This window comes from Hippocampus comes, unplaced genomic scaffold (genome assembly GCF_001891065.2).
Source record: "Hippocampus comes isolate QL1 unplaced genomic scaffold, H_comes_QL1_v1.1 scaffold104, whole genome shotgun sequence".
NCBI lineage: Eukaryota > Metazoa > Chordata > Actinopteri > Syngnathiformes > Syngnathidae > Hippocampus > Hippocampus comes.
Window position 1 is genome coordinate 3512457 of NW_017806072.1, and position 21175 is coordinate 3533631.

At 40.3% G+C, this 21175-nt stretch overlaps 1 protein-coding gene across 6 annotated transcripts in view; it reads right to left on the reverse strand.

The window, feature by feature from the left end:
- Nucleotides 1–21175, reverse strand: part of LOC109530382 (receptor-type tyrosine-protein phosphatase eta-like) — a 39079-nt gene that overhangs the window by 9875 nt on the left and 8029 nt on the right. For 2 of the 6 annotated variants that reach the window (XM_019894040.1, XM_019894041.1), the window contains exons 2-25: nt 15020–15041; nt 14675–14866; nt 12330–12590; nt 11833–12090; nt 11012–11269; nt 10606–10878; nt 9742–10011; nt 9353–9616; nt 8464–8727; nt 8132–8377; nt 7797–8060; nt 6576–6836; nt 6225–6485; nt 5179–5448; nt 4574–4840; nt 4086–4361; nt 3865–4014; nt 3511–3715; nt 2411–2532; nt 2233–2320; nt 2108–2152; nt 2002–2010; nt 1827–1914; nt 239–329 (exon numbers count right to left, since the gene is read on the reverse strand). In XM_019894040.1, coding sequence (XP_019749599.1) covers nt 239–329; nt 1827–1914; nt 2002–2010; nt 2108–2152; nt 2233–2320; nt 2411–2532; nt 3511–3715; nt 3865–4014; nt 4086–4361; nt 4574–4840; nt 5179–5448; nt 6225–6485; nt 6576–6836; nt 7797–8060; nt 8132–8377; nt 8464–8727; nt 9353–9616; nt 9742–10011; nt 10606–10878; nt 11012–11269; nt 11833–12090; nt 12330–12590; nt 14675–14866; nt 15020–15041 — 4705 coding nt within the window. The remainder of the gene's footprint in view (nt 1–238; nt 330–1826; nt 1915–2001; nt 2011–2107; nt 2153–2232; nt 2321–2410; nt 2533–3510; nt 3716–3864; nt 4015–4085; nt 4362–4573; nt 4841–5178; nt 5449–6224; nt 6486–6575; nt 6837–7796; nt 8061–8131; nt 8378–8463; nt 8728–9352; nt 9617–9741; nt 10012–10605; nt 10879–11011; nt 11270–11832; nt 12091–12329; nt 12591–14674; nt 14867–15019; nt 15042–21175) is intronic. The other 4 variants (XM_019894043.1, XR_002171004.1, XM_019894044.1 and 1 more) reach the window with 4 other exon arrangements.

Consider the following 21175-nt stretch of genomic DNA (forward strand, 5'->3'; position numbering starts at 1 on the left):
CCAACATAATTGAACATTGGTATTTTTTTATTTTAAAATTTCAGACAGCTCTTGTACTGGATCTCATTAGATTATGCAAGTGTAGATAATTTTATGGGGTACAGTATTTCTTTTTTTTGTGGCATATAGCAGAGGCATGGATGGCTTTACTGATTATATGTACAAGTACAAGGAATACTAGTTTATAGACAGACAAGTAGTATTGTCGAGTTGGATCTACAGTATGCAGGTGACTCACAGGGAAGTACGTTGTTGTAGCGATTCTTGGCCTTGTTCTCTTGAATCAGGGCACATGCTTTTGACTGAGATGTACCAACCAGCCTTAGGTCCTTGAAAGAAAGTAAAACCATAACCCAGTGTTAGTATGCATACTGCAGGGATTATTAAAATTATCATTTGAAAATGCATCCCTCACTGTCTTATGACTTTTATTTTAATTATTTTAAAACGTTGTCACGCTACAACAAGAATAGTCAATCAGATGCGGCACAAGGCTTGACCGAACTGTGTGTCAATCATTGACGTTCAGGCGTCGGTACACTTAGGGCTTTATTTTTGTGAGCAAGGCACGTGCGCTTGGGTGTCGAAAGTGGCGCGTCTTAATTTTCGTGCAGGTGAAAGCTTCATTTTTAGCGTGTTTGGAATTTGGCAGCTGGCCCCGTGCCATGCTGGGCGTTCCGGCAGAACAAGGGTGTTTTATTTCACATGCCCCCTGCGTACCTGACAATTTGGTGGCTGAAAGTAGACTTACATTTTAGACCAAAGCTGTGGCACAGGTGGTGTCACGCAATTTTGGTGAATTTGATCGAGGCGCTGGCACAAACCGACAAATTTGCGCTCTAGGCACATGTGTGCTGGATGTCACTAGAGTTCATTCACAAGTACAGTATGACAAAACGGTGTCTCAAACTTTCTAAATAATTGTAGAAAATAATTCACTGAATGCATTATTATTACTATAATCTTTTTTATATCTTCAAAATCACCCCACTGGCAGCGGCACAACGATGATTGGGGGTGTGTGGGAGTGCCACACATGGACACCAGGGATAAGGTTGGAAGGTGCGCTCCAAGTGCCTGCTTCACAGCAGTGATATGTGATCGCCTTGGCCAACTTTACAACATGCATGAGTGGAGATCTTCTTGGAGCTCCTTATGAATGTACTTTGTGCACGTCAATTTCCTGAATGGACTCCAACCACCCGGTTCCTCTTGTAATCTCACCCGCTTTTTGTACCCGAAGTCACATCCTTCCAAGCCACTTCGTTTCCCGCCATCTTCTCGTACCACGAGTGTTTCCTAGCGCACGTTCCTAAGCAGCGGTGTTCTCAGCCCCCCGTGACACTTGTGCTCCCCAGTCTCTATGGCGGCAGGCTGATGAGGCTCAGGCCTCCATGCCGGCTCCCCTGTGCGTTTGGGTCGACTGCACGCTATACCCCATTAGTTCGACCAGACTTTGCGCTAGACTTGCGCTGGGCACGAAAATAGGGGCCACGCAACATCCTCATGAAAAAAAGAAGGAATTGGACATGGCTGGGCTTGGAAAATCACCGTTCCCACTGGGTTGTTAGGCAATGTTATCATCTCTCTTATATTTTTATTTGATTGTACGTTCCAAAAGATATAACGGTACAAGGAAAAAAATTATGTGTCTGCAGCTTTCCAATATGAATAAGCCATGCTACCAATGTAGCAGCCTTGGCTAACGTCATCTTGCGAGGGGGGAGTTCAAATTCTTGTTAGCAGCTTGAAAACTGCAAACTCCACCTTGAAGCCACACTAGACAAATATCAATTTTTGAAAAAGATGTGGAACAAATGTTTTACCTCAAACTCCTCTGCAAAGCCACAATTAGAGTCCGCTTTCTGCTTTTTGTAGTAAGCGTCGTAGTCCTCCACACTGACTGCGGCACTTCTGCTTGGAAGACAACAGTGCAGGAATGAGAACTTTTTGGAAAGCAAAGTGATTCCTTTCACCTTCATTTTGAAGGTTCATACTTACACTTTGGCTCTAAAAAGAAAAAGAATGTAACACTGGCCGACAGTTCGGGAAGAAAAAGATGAATTGAAATGCAGGTACATATGATAAGTGAAATGAACGTCTTTACCTCAAGGAATGAATCTGGATGTCGGAGGATTCTTTTTTGTTTAACCTACATCGTATATACAAAGAGTTGAAAGCCTTGCCGCATACACACAAGTGACTTGACATGACTTCATGAATGGGACAAACCTTTTCCAGTAAACAATGAAGCCAATAAGAATGATGAAAAGAATGCTGAAAATCCCCAATGTTGCTCCGACAGCAACGGTGATGACGACTATGACATTGACAAATATTATGACAAAACTTGAAAGAAAAAGAAGACAAACGCATGATATGAGCATTTCACATTGAACCTGCACCATACCTGGGTCCTGTGGGAGTTTTATCATTGGATAGAAATTTGTGATTGAGGCCTTGGATGCGTCTGACCCAACCTTGATTAGGTGGTCTTGCAGACATAATCTAGTGAACAACACAATGGCAAACCTGCAGGATAAAAGAAATGAAAGCAAAACAACTATTGCAGTTAAGTGATGAATATGAATATTGCATAACGTTGGTAGTGGAAGTCATACCTGCTGTAGGTCCAAATCTTAATTATTCCATCCATTCTATGTTTTTTGTGCCTATATTAGTGATGCACAGTTTCCAACAGTTTTTCTTTTTCCCTAATTCCTATGCAGGACGTTGAGTATTGAGTCTACATAGTAGCCCAGCCTACTTTAAGATACCTGCAGATAAGTCTATCTCCACAATAATATCTAAGAAGAAGTCACTTGGATACAGTATGTACACATTCAGGCTACGTGGATGGAATATGTAACGATTCAGATTAGCAGTTTCTATTCATGTGTGCGCTGCGCTATTTCTACTCAAGTTTGCGACTGCTGCATGGCCCTTTTTTTAAACAAGACCTCAGGCTTAGTATGCTGCTTGGGGATGCTAACGCCAAAACAAAAGAGCCATTAAAAATCAACCGGACTGCTTGGTGGAAAAATGACTGGAGTAAGGGAACAATACCAATAGGTGCACCTACAGTACCCATCTTTTGTTTTTTTTTAATTTTAATTATTGAGAAAAGTAGATGCATCTACAGTATGTAAGGGTAGACTTTATTGTGCTTGAATTCATATTTTAGGAAGAAGCCGCTATTCGTGATTACAAAGAAAAATAATTAAAGAGCAATATCTATTGTTATCTCTTTAAAACTACATTAAAAAATACCTTGGTGATCTTATTTAGATCTGTGAAGAGCAAAATGTTCATAACACTTGGTATGTTGCACAGCAGTTCTACACCGCTGCAAACTATCGCTACCACAATAATTCAACACGGTTGAATTAATCCACAATGTCGAGAAAAATTATCTTGGTAAAGATATATTTTCAATGCAAAAGTTATATTGGATGGATGAATGCCAAATCATTTTTCTGCTGCATGTACAAGATGTTTTTAAAGTCTTACTGATATCTTCGATTGCCGCGAAGGGCTCCATTGGTGTAGCCCTTCCACTGCGAACCATCTCCAATCTCGACAGACAACATGTTCTCTTGACTGCGTGATCGAGCGTTTCTCTCCTTGACGGTTGCCAGATATACCGGAGACTGGTTGTCAATCCACTGTTGATATGTTTTCCCCAAGTACTGACTCATATTAGCCGTGTCAAATTCTGAAGGTACAGGCATAAAAGACCCATTAAAATATTAATAGTCTTACAATGCAATTAATAGTCTTACAATGCAAAACACTTTATCATTTCGAGGGACGAGAATGAAATGACAATCCTGTGAAAATAAGAAACAAGTGAATTAAACAAACCTTTTATATTTTCAGTCACCAGCACACCAAAATTAGTGACTGGCCCACTGGTGTCAGCTATCAGGCTGGAATTGATCTGAATGGTGAATCTGTTGTATACTTTCTCGTTCACACTAGCCAGTGACTCGTAGTTTTCTGGAATTGGTGGGTCTGCCAAAACATGACAGCAAAAATATTGATTGTAACTTTAGCAAGAAAGCTAAATTTAAAACATGTCCAACCTGTGATGCCAGTCCTGCAGTAGAGAGACACTGGAGTCGCAGGTTGTCCACAGCTCAGTGTCTCCATCATGATGTTGTATGAAGTGTAGTGACTTAGGTTGGAGATGGTCTGGCTACAGCTTTGGTTACAGGTTCTCGGCCCAGTCATTATTTTCGTATTATTCATAGTGATGCGAAAATCACGAAATTGGCCTCTGGGCTCAGTCCAGGTCAAAACAATTTCTGCCTTTGGATTGTCTGGACCTTCACATGTTGCATTTCTCACCGGGCTTGCATCTGGAGTAGATATGTAAGACAAACATTATTTAGACACATACGGTTGTCTACAAATTTATAACTTGCACCGTTTGCAAAGTGTATACATTTGGAATGACTGTTTATTACCATTTTAAGTAATTCCCCATTTGTAAGGGGCATGCATTTGTGAGATGGACAGCATAACCTGCAATTCTCACTGGTGCATTATGTGTAAGATGTTTTGAACATACCTGTGCAGGCAGAAATCCTTCTGGGAGCACCCTGTGTTCCATCCTGCGTCTCAGTGATGACAGAAAAGTTATACCTACTGCCAGGGACCAGGTTTTTGATAGTATGCATTGTTTGGTTAGTCACAGCACTGCCATTGAAAAACCAGTCTGCGCTTTGCCAGGTCAAATCGTAAAGATAGCTTTCCTTGTATTCATCAGGTTGAACCCACGTGACTGTGATGTTTTCCTCCTCTGTAGAAGTGTTGAGAGACTTCACATGCAAGGGTTCTGAGGGAATTGCAGAGGTGTAAGAGTTATCCCTGAGATCAGGCAAATTTGTGTTTGCAAAGGTTTAAAAAAAAAAAAAAAAAAAAAAAAACTTTAGGACAAAAACATGGACTGAGTTGACTTGCTCGATATGATTAGCAAACTTTGATGCCAGACTCCAACCACCTCATGGATTAGCCAAATTAGGGTTGGAAAAAAATTGCTTTTTGAGTCTTTTTTTTTAAATCTCATTAATTAGCCTTGCTTGTTAGTTTGACTCCTAAGATTTGTCAGCTGCATTTTTTTTTTGTTTCTGAGTAAGTCAATGTTGGTTTTGTAGTTAGCTTTGCTTCGCTTACTTGTGGTGACCAAATAGGCGTGAATCACATCGCTCCTAAAACCCAAGACCCCGATTGTTGCTATGGAAATGTTGTAGGGGGTCCCAGAGAGCAAGGTCTCAAAAGTATGACTAATGTCGGTGGTATTGATGAGTCCACTTCCCTCAGGCGGTGCAATTGTGAGCTGGTAGAAGAATGATGTACCATTCATCTGGGGAGCGTCTGTCCACCTTGCTTCTATTGAGGTTGTGGACTTAGTGATGATCTCAATAGGCCCAGGTGGGTTTGGAACTTTGGGAGTTGGTAAATACATTGTGTTAACTTCAACAAGCAACGATATGTTATGCTATGCAAATTTCAAGAAGACGAATGCCATTAGTTCAATTTAACCAATAATACAATTGTAAAAAAAAAAAAAAAAGTTATAATATTACTACAGAAAATAAAGGTATTCTGTATATTGTAAATTGCAATCATAAACTAATATTGCATTGGACTGCTGAGATCCAGTGATACTTTGTCTCATAAACAATGAAAGTCACTGTTTTCAGTTTAGCACATCAACACCCTCATCTGCGAGAACAGTTCATTGTGTATATGCAATTGTCTGTCGATGTTCCTGAGAAAGAATGAAACACACTAAATTACTTCTTCTGCTGAGATTGTGTGATTGTCAGTTGAAAATGTTTTTAAAACACATTTGATAAAGGAAAGTATCTAATGTGTTATGAGAGAAACGGTGGCGGCTTGTCTCAGACAGATGCATATGGGTTTTATTTGGTAATTACAAGGACTATATTTTCTACCCCTTAGTACAGTTTTGTTTGGATAGCTGGCTGGATGATATCTGTCATTATTTCAACTGAAAACTGGATCAGTCATCACTCAAAATTTAACTATTAAAGGCAAACTTTACTGCACATGACTGAGGGGGATTTGCAAATGAATTAACCAATTCAATTTTGACGCAAGTCCCGTCATAATATTGTGCCGGTGCCTAATGCTGTGGCTGGTGAGGGTGTACACGAGTGTGTGACGAAAAATTCCATGAGTGAATTTGTACTTACAGGTAGCATTTGTAACAAACTCAGATGACACGTTGAATGGTCCACTATGGGATATCACCCTGGCGCTGTACAGCCTTCCAGCAGACAACCCCTTGAAAAGCAACGAGTTGTTGCTCGACGCTACTGTTTGTGACTGAGCTATAGAAGAGCTGTTCAGGTGAACACTATACAGCTGTACATTCCCTGCTGGAATAATCCATGACACCAGGACTGACATGTTTGAACCTTGACTGGAGATTCCAAGTTGTACTGCCTCTGGCACTGATAACACATGAGAAGAAAACAAGAACCTAAATTGGAGAAATTAAGAGAGGAAAGTCCATCCATCCAAATGGCAAATTAAAGTCTTACTTGTGTACTGAGGAATGCAGCGTTTTTTCCCTTCTATGCCATCCCCTGCTTGGACAAACACACAGAAAGTGCAGCGTGTTCCAGGATTGAGCTCCGAGATCACTGCACCTTGCGTTGTCACAGTTTTGTTTTGGAAGCTACAGCCAGTTGTCTCTACCCGATAGGTGTACTCGAGCCGGTGTTCTAACGGTTCCACCCAAAGCAGTTGTATTGCAGTTGAGTTTATGGTGTGCGCCTCCAGTTCATTAATCGTATGTGGTCCTAGAAAACACAGGTAGAACAGTTCCTTTGATCAATATGAGGACGGCTGTTCAATGAGCATCATTTGCATATCTATCCATCCATTTTCCGATCTGCTTTATCCTCACAATGGTCGAGGGGGGTGCTGGAGCCTATCCCAGCCGTCTTCTGGCAGTCCCTGCCAATCGCAGGGCACACATTCGCGTGCACAATCACACCTTGGGACAATTTAGAATGTTCCATTAACCTGCCATGCATGTTGTTGGAATGTGGGAGGAAAACCGGAGTACCAGGAGAAAACCCACGCAGGAAGCCCGGAGCCGGGATCGAACCCACGACCTCTGCACTGTGAGATCGACGCGCTAACCACTCAACACTGTGCCCTCCATTTGCATATCATTAGTCTAATTTGCTCCTTTCATTTTTCCTGAAGATTTCCCACCATGGTGGACATTGCTGTCCCAGTCCAAAGCATGGGTATGATGAACTCGGGATTTTGAAAAGAACAGTAATAAAAAACAGTCGTGAATGCAAGAAATTAAGCAATAATGGATGCATTTCATTCTATAGAAAAAAAAAAGAAGAATTTCAAAAATCAAACAAAAAGGGTAAACAGGTAGAGAGCTACATTATAGACTGAAAAAAAAAATTATGAGGCAACCCGGGTTTACTAAATTAGGATGTAAATACATCTGCATCACTATTATGGGAGTAGCCTACCTCTGATGTTTGCAGTTGCTGGATAACAGTCACTGTTTCACGAGCTTCATGACATTGCTGGTTTGTGCAATTCAGCTCAGAACTGCTTTTTCATTTTGCTGCTCTGCTTGTTCGCTTTGGCTAAACCAATACATCCAGCCATTTTCTGAGCCGCTTACTTAAAGTATAATTTGATATTCTTTGATCTCAAATCAATAATTTTCTTTATATAATAGTTGTTGATGCCAAATTCTCTTCAGATGAGGCTCATAAAGTACTTACGTGTAAAGAAGGAGTTGATCCGAGGAAATGCCTGAGTGCCATCTGCTGCTTGGGTGAAGACAGTGAAAGTGTAGTTGTAGCCGGAGAAAAGACCAGAAATAACGGCGGACAAGTTTCTGGAGACCACTTCAGAGGGTGGAAACGATCCATTGGTGACCCGCACCAGGTAGGAGTAGTTAAGCTTATTTTCTGGTTGCTCCCAAACCAACATGACGGCATTTGTCGTAATTTCTGCCGCTTTCAACATGGTCACGGAATATGGTCCTGAGAAAAATGTGGACAAATAGGGTAAGTTTTATGGATTCACAGTGATCCTCCCATGCTAATTCACTTACTTGTATAATTATTTGCCATGACCTCTGTGCTTTTATAACCCATCACACCAAGAGTTGCAACAGAAATGGAGTATGGGCTTCCAGAAGTGAGATTGTTCAAAAGAAACCAGTTGTTTTCTGTCATGGAGTGGCCATTGACACTGAATTTGTATTGATTTTGATCCATATCATCTGGGTGGCCCCAGGTGAAATTAATGGAGCTGACAGTCTGCAACTCAACACTTATGGGTCCAGGAGGATTTGGAACTTATCAAGAGAAAAAGAACACTTTTATTTGTTACGATTTGAAAATAGAGTACAAATCATCTTCAAACCATCATGAGTTAACTCACAAGTAGCATTGCAGTAGGTTGAATTGTCACTCTGTAAAGGTCCACTTTTGCTTATCACCACCACACAATAAAGCACCCCTGGCTCCAGGTTCTGAAATAATGTGCTGAGAGTTGATTTGGTCAGATTCTCCTTCGAATATTCACATTCTGAGTCTTTGTTCAACAGGACAGTGTAGGAATCCACACGGCCCATTGGAGCACTCCAGAAAACTGACATATTAGTCGTTGTCCCGATGGCTCTGATGTTTGAAACTACACCAGGTTCTGGAAAAAGAAGACAATTATCAGATTACTCGTACAACGTCCAGGATTCATATTGCATATTTACTGAACTGCAAAGAATACCAGTCAGCTATAAGGAATAATTAGGGGTTTATATATACTCAAGGTTGGGGGGTGGGTGTGAGCTTTATTTGTAAAAATGCTAATGTTAACAAGTCACCAACCTATCACAAAGCACAGATTGAGAAAACAACCACTGAGACTCACATTCACACTTGTGGCCTATTTAGAGTCTCCAGTTAACCTACCATGCATGTTTTCGGAATGTGGGAAAAAGCCAGAGGACTTGGAGAAAACCAATGCAAGCACGGCAAGAATATGCTACCTGAGCTGAGATTTAGACCCAGAACCTCTTGACTGTGAGGCAGACATGTTAACCACAACTACACGGTGCTTCCTAGCCATTGCACTGTAATCAATATCATAAGTGATTGTTTTGATTGACAGAGTGATTGTGAGCGCGAATGCACATTCGTGACCCTTGTGATTTACAATAACTTGGGACATTGGGGGGCAGCATATATAAGAATAAAGACTATTATTATTCTTATTCTTGTTATTATTATTATTATTACTTCAAAAAAAGTAAAAACGTGTGAGGCCATACTTGTGTATTGTGATGTGTGTTCCAATGTAGAATTCAGCCCCTCTACAACTGTGAACACCTCAAAACTGTAAAGAGTTCCAGGGATCAGATTGTAGAAGGTGTACATTTGTGTTTTAGTTGTCCCATGCTGAACCATTGTGTTGTCCTTGAATGCAATTAGCAGATAGCTGTAGGTGTCCTTGTAGTCACTTGAGCTGAACCATGTCAACTGGATGGCTGTTGTGTTATAATCCTTAACTTTGAGTTCAGTCACAGCTCTAGGCACTACACATAATATAGAGAAGAGGGTTTTTTTTTGGTCAGAATTAAAGTTAGACAAATATTTTTGTGATAATCAATATGACCATGTTAAGAAAATATATAAGCAATTTTCAAAAACAATATCTTACTTGTGTAAGTGAATGTCTGCTCTTCTGTGGATTCACTTTCTGCTGCTGCTAACGTAGTGACGCTAACACTGTACTTAGTTCCCGGTTCCAGGTCATGTACATCAGACATGTTATCACTGACTGTTTGTTCATTTACAAGTGCTCCTGTAGAGTTCCTGGTTTGAACCAAATAGGAGAAATATGTCTGCACGCCATGCGGGAAGGACCATGCCACATTAATTGAGGTTGTATTGATCGGACTGGCCACAAGGTTTAACACAGGGTTGGGCACTAGGAAAAAATAAAAAAAAAGAAATAACAAATCACACAGTATACAAATATGAAGCTGATATAACTAAAGAAAGTTGGACACACTTTTAGAAGAAAGAGTAGGTAGCTTTAAGTGTGTTCTTGAAGTCCTAAAAAGAAAGCCTCAAGCTTTTAAACAATAGATGAAGAGATTTACATGGGCGCTGCCATATTAGCAGTTTTGAAAAATGTATTCGGCTCTCCATGTCAATCTATTTTAACTTTGACCTCCAAATCTTGGAAATTGTAACAGTGTGCAACAAAAGTTGGGAATATTCGCTTTTCTGGTGATATTTCAAGATTAACCTAAATTGCTCTTTGACCTTACTGGTGAAATAATAATACATTCTCTAAACTTTTGAACACACAAGTCCAACTGTCCTTTTTACTCAACTTGCTGTTCTTTAATAAGGATCTGAACAGCAGCATTCAACAAAGGTGTTTGAATTATGAGTTTATGACTACTTTCCACTTGTTGAGTGAAAATGATTGAAATACTAAATAATTGGATACGTCTATTAAAAAAACATCTTGGAATACAGAAAGTGTTAAGGCAGATCTTTGTGGTGTACTCACAGGTGTATGCTGATTTTTGGACGGCAGGGCTCATCAGATTCTGGGGTCCAATTGTGTACACGGATATATTGTATTCTGTTCCAGAAGAGAGCTGTGACAGCACCGTGCTGTTATTGGTGGTGGTAGTGGTTTGCATTTTACCACCTGGTTTTTGATAGGTGATGTGGTAACTGATGAAGGGAGCATCCTGCATCTTGGTGGGAGTCTCCCATCGAAGGTGAAGTGAAGTAGTTGTCCTTTGAGTGATATAAAGGGAACCAGGTGGTGTCGGAACTGATCGTTTGTAAAAAACCAAAAGAAAACAGTTAAAGACATTTATGTATTTAGAGATTTTTATTTCCACCTCGAAACACTATTTCAGATCACGGTCAATATGAAACCATCTTTAAAAAGTTCATCAACTTACTGGTAGCAAATGTGAAGTTGTTGGACGTGCTGCTTAGGTGTCCAGCGACAGCAGTGACTGTGATGAGAAAAACTCTCCCGGGATACAAATCATGAAAATGGGCTGTGGTGACTATTGTTTTGTTGCTGGAGGAATAGAACAGATCTGCATTGGAAATGTTCACCTCATAGAAATCAGCTTTGCCTTTTTGTAAGGTCCACTCAATTTTTAGGTTGTCATTTCCTGCGGTGGCCATTATATTTTCAGGCCTCTCGGGCCCTGAAAAATAGGAAAGTAGAAAATTAAGATACTTTTGTACTGCGCTGTTATTTAACCAATATTATGCTGTGGGTACAGTACACTTGTGAATCATAGTGTCTAGGTATTTGTCTGTCTGTCTGTCTATCTGTATGTCTACCATTAGCCTGTTGGAGGACCAGTGCCCAGTGGCAGAGGTCGAATTCTCTGACACATTTCACCCTGGAATGCCTTGATAGTTTAGAGCTTGTGTTGTACCCTGCACAGATTCAAGATACCCTTGTGATGCTTGGAGCAACGCAAACTACAGAGGAGACGCCTCAAAGTTTCAAATGAGGTATTCTTATTTTTTTATGTTTATTTTTGCCATCTGATCCCCACTCTGCACTGATATGATTACAGATAAAAAAAAAAAAAAAGAAAGCTGCAGTTTTGTCTGATCTATCCAAATGACATTTTCTTCAGTTTTGTGAGTTGGCTATATAAATTATGTCACAGACCACAGTGAGTTTACTTTCTTTAACAGAATACTGACAATTTTGTCCATGTGTATTTGCCATGCTGGCAGGAGGCGTGTGCCTTACTTGTGACTTCGGCAAATTTGTAGGGTTCTCCCTCGGTTTGGTTGTCTCCAGCAATGCAAACAATTGTGACTGGATATGATGTACCAGAGACTAAGTCTGATAGCACAGCAAAGTTATCATTTGTGTATTCGATGAGCTGCGCTCCTTCGTTGTGCCATTCCACCCGATATACAAAAACCTCACCATCAGGTGGTTTCCATTTCAGAGATATTGCGGATGTGTTTGTGGAAGCAGAGGGTTCACGAATGATACCTGGTACTACACAAGAGGAGAGAGATCAAAATAAGAATCGGCAAGTAGTCAAACAATAGTTTATGGACAACAAACATGGCAAAGATGGGCAATGTAATAGAGGAAGTAATTTTGGGCGACTGAATGTTTCCCACATTAAGGGAACTGTTTGAGAACTTTCTGTTCACTGCTAAGCAACGAGCTGCTGTGCTGCTGTTTTGTCAGTCAGCCATAATTTGGTAAACCCCAATCAAAGATGTACTTACTTGTGTACAGAGACACAGTTTCACTATCGCCTTCAGTCATTCCATCATCTGCCAGTGTAGTTACACTGACATTGTACATGGTCCCAGCAGACAAGCCAGTCATGATTTTTGATGTTACAGTCACATTTTCTTTTTGGACGATTTTTCCATCAGTCCATTTTACCCTGTAGAAAGAGTAGTTTCCTTCTGGTTTGGTCCAGCTCACCGTTATCGAGGATGTTGTGACATGGTTGACTTCAAGATTGGTGACTTTTTGAGGTTCTGAGCAAAAGGGGAGAAAGATTATTGAGTTGCCATCTGGAAACATAAGGTTCAGTTCAGGTTCAGTGTTAAGCCTCTTTTTACATTAATTTAGTAGGGCTTTGTGAAAAATCTTGCAATAATGTATAGGTGTTGTTTTTGTTACAAAGCAATATGTGCTATGAAAACACAATGCCCAAATCATAAATGTCTTCTAATAATGACAACATTTTGTGAAACCTTAACCTTCAATTGCCTCAAAGTTGTAGTTAGTTTGGAGTTTGACCACCATTTTGGTTTGCGCCATACATGAATGACATCATCATATCCTCAAAGCACACCTGACAAGACCTCATTTCAGCCCGCATCAAAGGGTTACCTTTACTTATGTTTTTTTGCATCACTTTTTCTAAAAGGACAACATGGGCACATCGCCAGCCACTGTCTGACACCAACACCCCAAAGTTCCTCTCCCCACGCTCAATCAAAGCATATTAGGAAGTGTGCGGCTTTACCATCATTATAATATACCGTACTTTGTACTTCCGAATCTGTATTTTTATGGCTTGGCAGTGGGTAGCTGCACATTCGGTCGGGTCTTGTTTGCTTTAAACCCGACAATTAACTTTAGCGTGCTTAAAATACATGTTTGCAAGACAAAAGGCCAACTCTTCCATTCATGCACAGTCACAATTGTGAAAGACACGCTTTGAAACTGACACCCGAATTGTTGCTCCGTAACAAAAATATATTGACTTTGATACCTATCCCTAGTCTGCAGCTCACCAGGACTCTGTACATGTCTGTCATGGTGAAGAGGGAGCTGAGCTAAAAGGTAAGGAATTGGCGAAATCTCTATTTACCGGTCGACCCAAGTTCCTGCCATCGCCTATGGTTACGATCATGACCAATAAAAGGAGGGATACAAGTGGACAAAATGAGATTCCTTCACAGGGTATGCAAGGTCTCTCTTCGAAATAAGATGGGAAGCTTGGTCATTCAGGAAAGGCTCAGAGTCGAGCCGCTGCTCCTCCACATCAAGAGGAGCCAGATCAGGTGGCTTCGACGCCTCCCTGGCGAAGTGTTCCAGGCACGTCCTACAGGGAGGGGTCCTCGGAGATGATCAAGGGCCTTGATCGTCCTCCGAGGACGTTGAGCGCTGTTTCCAAAAACAGCGCACGTGTGCTTGCCGTAAAAACTGGGGCATCTTAATTTTCATGCCAGGGCAAGTCTAGTTCACGGTATTTGGGAATTGAGCACACCACAATGGGCCATGCTTGGTGTTCTGGCAGACAGAGGGGTGTTTTCTTTTTACATTCCCCTGGCGCATCTGACAATTTGATGGCAGAAAGTAGACTAGATCAAAGTTGTTGTGCAAATCGTGTAATAAAATTTGATTAATTTGATTAAGGCACAGCCAGGTTCTGCATCCTGTTGATATGTGGGGGGTGAAGTGGTCATATAAATGATCAGAATCTAAGGTGATCTCCAAGTGCCCACTTCTCGGCGGTGATCTGTGATCTCCCTGGCCAACTTCACTTCATCCACCAATGGAGGTCTGCATGCAGTCACGAAGAAACATATTTTGTGTGCTTCGATCTCCTGCATGGAAACCAGCAAGTCTATTTCTGCTTTTACTGTGTCAACGAGTGTGTGCGCCTCTAGTGCGCTGACTTTATAAGGATTGAATGGAGGCACTCCCATTGGCTCGGACATAAATCGTCTGTGATCACTCAAACAACAGCGCAAATGGCCCTTTCTAACTGTGCCCATCTACAAAAATACCAAAAGAAAGAACTCCACCCATGCGCAAAGATAGTTTGGATTTTGCGCTAAACTTGCACTGAGCATGAAGATAGCGCTATGTCTTGGCCCGTGAACCCCCCGAAAGAGTTCGAGAAAGGGCTGGAGAGAGGAATTTCAGTACTGTATATTGGTTAAATGATTACTTTCCCATTCTGTTCAGGGCAACTTAGAAGTGGAGTATGTCTCAGCTGAGAGGCAGGTATCCTGTCAGTCACAGTGCTTATTGCTTAAATTTTCATACAATTGCCCAACATTTGGGAGTTCGTGTTGTATAGTTTCCTTATTTCAGTTTGACTCACTCATTGTGACCTTTTGAGAGCAGTTGAAACAGTTGAGGAAGACTTGATAAATGGCTCCAGGAGTCAACCCAGTAAGCAAATCATTTCCAGAGATGTTCCCAAGGGATAAGAAGCAATTGGAAGGCGAGGCAAGTGTGATTGTTGTTGTTGTTGTCATTAAACATATTGTTTCATTTCGGTCACATATCTTATCTGCGAGACAGAGGAACAACAAGGATTGGAATGAATAGAAAAGCAAGCATCCAAATTACTTTTGACATTTGATTTTACAATCCTGAAGAAAGAAAGTCTACATTGTGAAGGTCAAAATGTACTTCAGTGTGTTAAATGAATGTGTGTACGCACCAATAGAGTCTACATGGGAGCCCTGAAAGAAAACACACAAAAACACCTTTTAGTTGCATGCAACAGCAGATGTCAGCATTGCCTTTGAATCATTAACCGGAAAAGCAAACATGTGGTCATCCATCTGTGGCAATAACACAAGGTTATTTTACAAATACTTTTTTTATTTTTAGTCGTGTGAAAACATGTTGGTTGCACATATCTTGAACTTCATGCTGATCTTGAAAGCGTGAGAACATGAGAGCAGTGTCAATGCAACTATTCCATCACAAGATATGTTTATGTTTGTACTTTTCTGGATCATTTGTAAAACATTGATCCATCCATACATCCATTCATTCATCCATCCATCCAATTATCCAATTGTCTATGAAAATAGAGCCTTAAGTACATAATTCTATGTACTATAATTCATGAAGCGTATTGCGATTATTCGTTACTTTCGATTACGTCATTTATCTTTGAAATCGACACTAAGTCTGAAGTTGGTTAATTATTATGTGATGAAGAGGCTGTAACTGATTGAATGACCTGACCATAAACAAGGAAGTGGATCCTGTTGAAAATCTGTTGATTTCAGTGCTTTGGCATTTGATCGAAACCTGATAGTTCACCTCAGACTTTATGACTATGCACCCTTAGTAGCACTGTATATGTGCTTTAAAACTAAATTTAGTTCTGCCTGCAAATTACTGAGTAGCCAGAATCATTCAGATGTTTCCTTTCACTTTGTTTACCGCAAGACCAAGCATTTAAACATGCGTCACTTCTCAAAAACCCAGTTGGTAACCAATTATTAACTTTGCCTAACAGAGAGAGAACAGAGTATCACAGAGGGTCTACCTAATATGAACTGACAAATTAAGTGTGAAATAATCTTGTACTCTACATTAAGAGGCTAAACTCAAAGTGCTTCCAAACTAAAAACTTAAAAATCAATCCCAAATGGCAATTATAACATTTCTAGCAGTATAGTGTCATAAATGTCTGTTATAGCTGAGAGGTTAATCATTTTTATCATGCATTCAATAAAACAGCTAAAATATCCATCCATCCATCCATCCATTAATCCATTATCTGAACCGTTTTATCCTCACGAGGGTCGCGGGCGTGCTGGAGCCTCTCCCAGCTGTCTTCAGGCATTAAGCGGGGTACACCCTGAACTGGTTGCAAGCCAATCGCAAGGCTAAAATATCAATTGATGTATTATTAATGTAATTCATATTCCTGACAATAAGCCAACCAAAAGTAATTGACCTTTATTGAAATAAGGCAAATCACTGGACATAACTTTAGTTGAATTCTATTCCAATCCAGTCACAGTTCCAGGGCTTATCTAATTAATGCAGCACAACCACCCACCTCTCCCCAGAGACCAGACTTTGCATTTGTTTCTTTTTTTACCCACAGTGGCCTTCCTCTCAAACCCTTTGGGCCTCTATTCTTTCTAAATATGACAGTGCCACCTGAGGGGGTCAAGGCTGCAGAGTGTGCCACGGCTGCGAGCGCAGTTGTTGACATTGTGTATGAGTAAGACATAATACGTGCGGAAGCTCAAAGGTTGAACACAATCTGCTCTAGGAAGCTGATCGAAGCTCATTTTACTGGATGGATTTTGACATGATTATATTCTTGTTCCTCTCTCGATATGCTTTGTTGAAGCTCCTCCGACTGTCTCAAAAAAGCCACAAAAAAATGAAACTGCCCCCTATCACAATACACCTTTGATGCCAGATAAAGTTAGCTCTTGTTAGCTCTCACTGGTTTTGCTGGCATCTGGAACATATGTCGAGAGCCATCACCTCTGCCATTCACCAATTAGTTTGAGTTTAGGCGGCATTGTGGTATTTGTTTGGTGATTATGTCAACTAAAAACACCCCATAGTTTGGGATGGATTTTATATTAAAAGAATAATGCACAGCTATGCGATTGGGTAATTTGTTCTTTCAAGCAGTTCTTTTAATACGAAAGTGAATATCAAGCCTGAATGGCAAACCAGGACCAAGGTCAGTTTTCTCGGCTTTCACACTGCAAATGAAAGCAGCATTCAGCAAGCATTTTCATTGTGCTGCATTGACGTCAGTCTGGCGAAGGACATGATGCAGACAATGCTCTGATGGAGAACTTGGAACCAACCGTCATGTCTGTCTTTTTCTTGTATTGTGCAATTGGATGAACTGGTCAGTTTCTTCAAATGAGTTGAAAAACAACAACATTATTTTCAGCAGAGATTTCACTGACCCAAATCCTTATGATCCTTTTATCACCGTTGCAAGAGACGTAGGCATACAAATGTTCCTTGCTTCTTTTTCCATAAGGCAAAAACAATACCTACAGCTTGTTGTATGAGTTTACACTGAAGAAGCATTACGAGGCCTGAGGCCCTTCTTCAGTCTATTGATTTTTCAGACTTCCACCAGTGCAACGTCACGGAGCTCATTGCAATATCTTCTGTAGGCAGGAAACGATTTTGGACAGAATCAGTAGTACCTGACTGGTGGCTGCCAAATTGTGCACATCCTTTTTCCTACGGCTTCAATTGGCAATACTTGGGACAGGCACAAGGCCCGATGAGCTTGAACTGATTACCATGTCTTTTGCAATTGAGATAAAGTGGAATGCCCTACCTGGCTGCTACCAGCAGAGGCGCTGCTGATTCAGTCTCAACTAGTTTGTGGTTGAAAAAAGAAGTAGTTTGCTATGGGAAGCTACGTCCACGCACACCTCTGCTTTAGCCCTATTCTTTCGAGCAGAATTTCTCTGCTCAATAGTGTCACTGTTGCGGAAACATTACTTCAGAGCATTTAGAGAGGCATCCTCCCATCTGATTTTAAATAATACAGTATATGTATTTTAAATAATTGATTGTTCTTTTCACCTCATAATCAACCAAAGATATATAGTCAAATGTCGATGCGTTGTGTAATTTTTACAAAAGTCCACAAACTGACTAATCAGTGCCCATTAGTTTGATGAAAATGTCTGACGTTCCTGCCAAAAGAACAAAAAATAGGAGTGATACTTATCATCACTCATCATACTTTGACAGTCTTGTCGTTTTTATAGAAATACTGTATTAATGTTAAATCATCTCTGAGCAAGTGGACTTCTCTAACTGTGCTTTGTGTGCTTTAATCGTGTGCCAAAGCATCACATATTTTCTTCTGCCAAAATAAACAAAACAATGTTTCAAGCCATTAAGCCTCGGAAATGACTCAGAGAGAAGATGTAAACCATACTCTTAAGTCCCGGGAGGGAATGGATGTCCTACAAAAAAAGTCATGTTTAAATGCTGGAATTCTTTTTGAATGCTCAAACATATCTTTGCTAGGACCCAGCCAGTGACCTTCTGGTTCTACGTCCCCAGTCTGCGCCCTTTGGCTGAATCTGGGGAAGAGGAGGTGGAGGAAGTGGCCACACTGACGGCTACGTAAACATTACATCAACCCGAAAGGCAGCGGGCCTGCCTGCCGTTCTGAGTCTCGCTCAGCCCATCTTTGCTGCATGCCTTCGATAACACCCTAGTTCCTTCCTCTGTAACAACATTCAGACCTCAGCACAATCAAGATATCGCCTTCAACGCTGTCACCCAAGGGTGAGCCTTGTTGTCCTCATCTTCTTACAGTCTAATGACTTGGAACAAAGACACCGAGAACAGCAAAGTAATCCTGCCACTTGAATGATGTGGATGGACATGTCACATGGCTGGCCACTAGTGTTGATAACAATTCAACATTTTATGTGACATAGTGCATCACTGTGCCATGAGTACACTAAACAGACAAAAATGTTAAAAGAACTCATCTAGTTGCAATAAATGTCCCTCATCAAAATGACATGGCCCCAGCACACCTGAAAATTTGGTGAGAAAGAGTAGACTAGACTTTAGGCCAGCTTTAGCTGGTACTAGTGGTATAATGCGATATTGGTGGATTTTATCAAAACGCAGGGAGATTCTGTGCTCCGTTGATGTGGATGGCATCGTATTTCCTTCATATTGTAAATATGACAACAGCGTGCATCGAACCCTCTGAATCCTTGAAGAAATACAGTAAATTCATTGAGCGCATTATTATTATTATTATCATCTTTATCATATTTTTTTAAAACACCTCCAGGGCCAAGTCACAGCTATTGGACACAAACACTCTTCCAGTACCCAGTTCACAGCAGTAGTCTGCTTTCAAAAAAAACCCTAAAGAAAGAATACTCCACCTAAGCACACAGTTTGATGACACGTTGTGCTAGAAAATAGTGCCCTGGGTGTGTAATCTGTTCCTTCATTACTGTGATCGGATAAATGCTCTCATGCACATAATACTAATACTAATGATACTACTACTACTACTACTACTACTACTACTACTACTACTAATAATAATAATAATAATAATAATAATAAATAACAAATAATAATACAATGGCAGTAATGTAATATGTAATCTAGTATTATATTTAGTAATATTTATGAATTAAGGTTTAGATTCAGCAACAGGTGGAATTTATTTCCTGAAACATCATCGCGATAAATTACAACGCATAGTAAAATCTGGACTGTGCAAGCTTTTACAGGTCAAAATGAAAACTGAAAAAAAAGAAAATATCTCAAAAACTTGAAGTAAAGTACTGTAAAGACATTTTTAAAATGAACCTCAAAAATAGATTTGGGGACACATACTGTAAAGCCATCTCTGATTAAAATTTGCTGTTGACCAGTGTTATGAAAGAAAATAAATTGCGGCACGGGACCTTTATGCACTTGCATGGCTCATGATCCAACTACCCAAGTGTTTAATATGTGTGCATGTATAAGGAATGACTGACAGCCTTTTCACTGCTCCCCTGTCATGCCACCGAATAGGACAATGTGCACATTTATCACTGCAGCAACTTGACTAAAGTTCACATTTCACTAATTCATTTTTAAAGGTCAGAGTCTGTCTTTGTAAAGTTGATTGGCTCAGAGATTTCTCCTAGGAAACACGTTCATTGTTTTAGTGCTAACATGACTTCCCGTACCCACCCAAAGACCCGCGATAACATAAAGGGCTTTTTAGGTAAATATTTAGTTGCACTTCAAACCTCAGTCTCATTAAGGTCACATACAAGAACAAAACGTACCACAAGACTTTGAACGCCAGGCCTCAATCTTAGGGGGGCATCTTGGTGGGTGGGCACGGCGCACTGTGGCCCACCCATGGCAACAAGTTTGGAGAACACATTTCAGTCACTTTCCAATTACTTTTAAGATAATTATTTTGTTGCAAAAGTCTACAGAATGTCATGGATAATCATTTAAAGGTGGCAGTAATCACACGATGAGAAGAATCATTTTTAGGTGCAAGCTATCGTGGTTAATGAAAAAAATCTTTTGACTTTTATTAGAAGAGTGCTGAGGGGGAAAAACAGTTGTTAATGAGCTACCTTTAAGGAGACATATTATGCATTTTAATTTCCAATTTAGAACAACTCCCACGTGTCTTAATGACATGCCTGTGACATATTTTTACTGAAACCAACCCATGAGTCAAGAATGATATCATATCAGACTGTGTTTAGGGAACTCACGCAAGGGAGAACCTCAAATTCCAAACCATTTTAACATGGGCCAATGGCGAGTCTGGTTTTATTTACCATGATGACTGTTGGCGGAGACGAACATTGTGCCTATAATCTTCACAGACTGCTTCTTGTCATCTTGTATGTGTAACAGCAAATTGATCTAATGCATAGTGTCCAGGGTATGGGAAATCGTGTACTCCCATCAGGCTAGTAAAAGCATTTTGACTCGTGGAAGCAGCAGTTTCTGCACTATAATGTGAATGTTTGCTATGGACAAATAAACAAAGCATGTCTAATATTTCCTATGAACTGTTATTATTCAAGTATCATGCCTTGATTGCCTTTGAAAATTCCCTACATTTAAAAATATGTAGATTGAGAGCCACTTCCACACAAAGTATTTCAGTCAATAAGTAGTGACTTCATCACAACATTGTATGTCAATTTATTTTCCAGGCTTGTAAAATATTTTGCAGACTTCTGGAAAAAGAAAAAAAAAAACAAATTAAAATTGAACAGAATGGACTGCTTTCTCTTGTGATTGGACACTTAATCCATCTGGACTGTTTTCTGTGCTCTGCATTGCAAATCAG